Source organism: Halyomorpha halys, unplaced genomic scaffold, assembly GCF_000696795.3.
Source record: "Halyomorpha halys isolate HHAL.00 unplaced genomic scaffold, Hhal_1.1 Scaffold1307.1, whole genome shotgun sequence".
Lineage (NCBI taxonomy): Eukaryota > Metazoa > Arthropoda > Insecta > Hemiptera > Pentatomidae > Halyomorpha > Halyomorpha halys.
In genome coordinates this window covers 208,410-212,206 of record NW_027111938.1, presented here as the reverse complement: position 1 = coordinate 212,206, position 3,797 = coordinate 208,410, and the positions used below count along the sequence as shown (strand labels likewise).

Below are 3,797 nucleotides of genomic sequence, written 5' to 3'. Positions count from 1 at the left end.
GAAATTAATAGCAAGGATAGGTAAAATTTTCTACAGACATTTTTTATTCATGAAAATTTCAAGACATGTTCACTCACCAAATCATGATACAGGTGTGAGATGGTTTTGAAATTCAAAATCGAAGTGCTCAATAATTTGTTAAATTATCTATCACAAAAACTACCATTTAAAAAAATATATATATTTTCAGCCTCCAATGGTAGATTATAAGTTATGTGTATCTTAAAAAGCAACAATTATAATTTTTTAACTATGTAAACGAGGCAAAATATGAAAGGAATTAATCTATTTCCGACAAAGGTGATCTGAAGGGTTGGAGGAGAAGTGATTTTAACGGTAGGTTATGTTGTAATGCTAACCAATAATTTTCATTTTTTCTGTAATAATGTTTTTCGGACTTTTGAAAGGTCGATTCCAAATTATAATTTACCAATACCATAATCGTATTTTATACAAATTGGAATGAAATATTTTTAAAAAATAAATAAAAATAAAAATTGGACAAGACCAAATGAAACTGGATAGATGATCGATCATGCTAAAATTATTTCCGATTACGACTTTAAAAAGTTGTTTAAATTCATTCAGTGGAACTATTCATTACGCATAAAAAAAAGGCGAGGAGACGCATTAACCAACTAACAGGGAGTTCAGCCAAAGACTGAGGAGGCACCTGTGCCAGTTGGTGGGGGTCGTGGTGGGGGAGCGGGCCTTCTGATTGGCCGGCTGGCACGTGCCCTCCTAGACCGGTAGTGCACCGTCGGCTTGAGGAGGGGGTAAGGTATAAAATAGCCCCTCCGCGACCTGCTCCAGCAGAACTGTTTCTACCACTGTCTTGTACGTGTCGCTCTGTGGATTTGGACTAAACGATCTTACGTGTTGTGTTGCACTGTGTCTTGTGTTGTGTTGGATGTACTTTTACTAATACCAGCTAGGATGCATATCGTTAACGAAGAACCACCAATGAAGTCTGCCTTCAAGAAAGGTGGAAATTACAGCCATTGCCCGCTGAAAAAGAGACCAGTTTTCTTATTCATCAAGGAAGAAGAAGGTAAGCGTTCAAATTCCTAACTTATTCTATTTTATTTGTGAATTTTCGTGTTGTGCAATTTGATTTAAGTTGTAATTAAATTTGTGAAACCGTTTTGCAACTTCACGTCAAACTTTATTTGTGAAACTTTCTTTTCTTAATATCACGACCCTCGTTAATACTTTCTCTTTTGTCTCTACTCTCAAATTAAATTAGTAATAATTTACGTCCAAGTCTCGTAATTGTTATAATTTTATTCTTTTTGTAATATTTTGATCTGTTTCACTAAGGATATCGTTTGATTTCAGGTCGAAAAGATGATCGTATTGAGCCTGAGAACCTCAGTACTAAACCTGAAGATCTTACGTGGAAGCCGGCTACACCTCCTCTGGGCGTTGCCATGATTTCCAGCAAACCCGAGACTCCGGAGAGACCAGAGCACGGACCCCTGGAGCCTCTCAACCTCAACACCCCTGAGATCGCCTGGCCGAGACCTTGCTACCCTCCGACTTACATCCCGTACCCTTATCAATACTACTACGGCGAGAAGTGCAGTTCTCCTCCTCAACAGTACCTGCCGGCACTACCGCAGCCGCGCCCACTCTATCTGCCGTTTCCTGATTGTGGCCTTTCACCTACTTCATCAACTAGCTCCATTAATTCCATAAGTCAAAGTCCGGTGTATTCGCAAGCTCCACCTACACCCGAAGACCTCTCTTCACCGGGAAGTGTTGGAAGTACTGGTTCATGGTCATCAAGGAAGCGTTCAAAAGAGACATCGCCAAGATACCAATGCAATTTCTGCAACAAATCATACTCTACTTACTCTGGCCTCTCCAAACACCAACAGTTTCACTGCTCTGCCAATGAGGAGTCAGCGGCGAAGAAGACTTTCAGCTGTAAGCACTGTGACAAAATATACGTTAGCCTTGGTGCACTAAAAATGCACATCAGAACCCACACCCTCCCCTGCAAGTGCAAGCTGTGCGGCAAGGCATTCAGTAGGCCGTGGCTGCTACAGGGACACATCAGGACTCACACTGGAGAGAAACCCTTTACGTGCCAGCACTGTAACAGGGCCTTCGCTGACAGGTCCAACCTTCGGGCGCATCTCCAAACCCATTCTGAAGTGAAGAAGTACTCCTGTCCCACCTGCAGTAAGACCTTCTCCAGGATGTCTCTTCTCACAAAGCACACCGATGGTGGCTGTCCTGGAACACATCACGATGATATGTTCAAACACGAATACAGCCACGACATCACTGCGTAACTCTTGTAAATTGTTTATATGTGTATATTATTTATTTATCTCAATCCTAAGTCAAGTTGTACATACTTATATAGATTTGTCCTTGCGGGACATTAAGTTCAGTCATAGTTATTTTTACATATCTTTATCTTTAGTTACATTTTTTCTGAATGGCTATTCAATTTTATGGAGGTTTTATTTGAATGAGTGCCTTTGAAATTAGAAGACTGATTATTTAAATTGTTACTTGCCATAAATTAAAGGTCTCATATTTGTTATATAAATTTTAGTACAAAGACTAAGAAACTGCCAATTTATATAATTTTTTTTTTTATCGAAAGTGTACATGTTAACTATTGGCTCATGTAATGTGCCATTAAATTTTTGTTAACTTTTACCAACACGAACCCATCGATTATGTATATTGTGTACTTTTTATTTTTATATTAGCCATTCTAGATGCTAGTCATTTTTTAGATTTATATTATAAATTTATACAAATATATATATATTTATGAGGTCGAAAAGAAAGACCATGTACATAGAAATAATTTAAAAAGAGAACAATATAAAATATTGTAAATAACTTATAAGTGCCTTAGATCGTACTGAATATATTCCGTTCCTTAAAAAAGATTTATATTATTATTATTACCTATTATGAAATTTTTTAATTTTGTAATATATATAATTTTTTTCCCTAAAACTTGTCATGTCTTTTTACCTTTTTTTCCCTTATATACTACTATATTAAAGTTAAATACCAGTATTACCTAAATAACTCAGAGGGCAATATAATATATTTAACTTAAAGAGTCTTACTGGTGTGTTACAAAGATTACTATTGGTACTTGAACAGTATGGGAGGGGATGTATGGTTGGGCATTGTAAGAGGGGTTGGGGCAACTTGAATGGTGGCTAAGGTGAAAGCCTGCCAGTTTTACATAAGGCGAAATTTACCTGTTCAATACTGCCTTACAGTTTTCACTGAATTGGAGTGTTTACACCACACATCTCAAAGTAACATAATTTAAAATCAAGAGAGATTAATGTAACTAAGAAAAAAAAAATTAACTTAGTATATATAATTTACGAAAATACAAAATTTCATTTATATTAACTTATCAAGAATAGTTATTAAGAATTAATACAATTTGCTTGACACTTTTTACATTATATAAAAAACAAAGTTTAGTAAAAACATAAAATAAATTCTAAACGATTAAAAATATCTAATTCAAAAAGTAAATAAAAATTCATATTACATCAATAAAATATATAAAACTAATATTTAATAAATGTCTAGTATTAAAAGCAGTGTGATTTTTTTGCTATACTGTAGCATAACAGTTTGTTTTCAAAACTTCCGTGAATGGATAAATAAATATTATTTAATAAGAAAATTTATTTTATTAAATTACCTTATTAGATTAGATAAAGGCTAGAAATAGAAATAAAAAATGTATAAAAGATGTTGAAAGATTATTAGTTAACCGTTGGTAATGATTGTGGAAAAAT

At 34.8% G+C, this 3,797-nt stretch overlaps 1 protein-coding gene across 1 annotated transcript; it reads left to right on the top strand.

The window, feature by feature from the left end:
* Nucleotides 1-833: 833 nt before the first annotated feature.
* Nucleotides 834-2,921, top strand: LOC106689226 (protein snail homolog Sna). The gene is made up of 2 exons (XM_014434117.2): nucleotides 834-1,051; nucleotides 1,339-2,921. The coding sequence occupies exons 1-2, from the start codon at nucleotides 937-939 to the stop codon at nucleotides 2,298-2,300; spliced, it is 1,077 nt and encodes a 358-aa protein (XP_014289603.1). The 5' UTR covers nucleotides 834-936; the 3' UTR covers nucleotides 2,301-2,921.
* The last annotated feature ends 876 nt before the right edge of the window (nucleotides 2,922-3,797 follow it).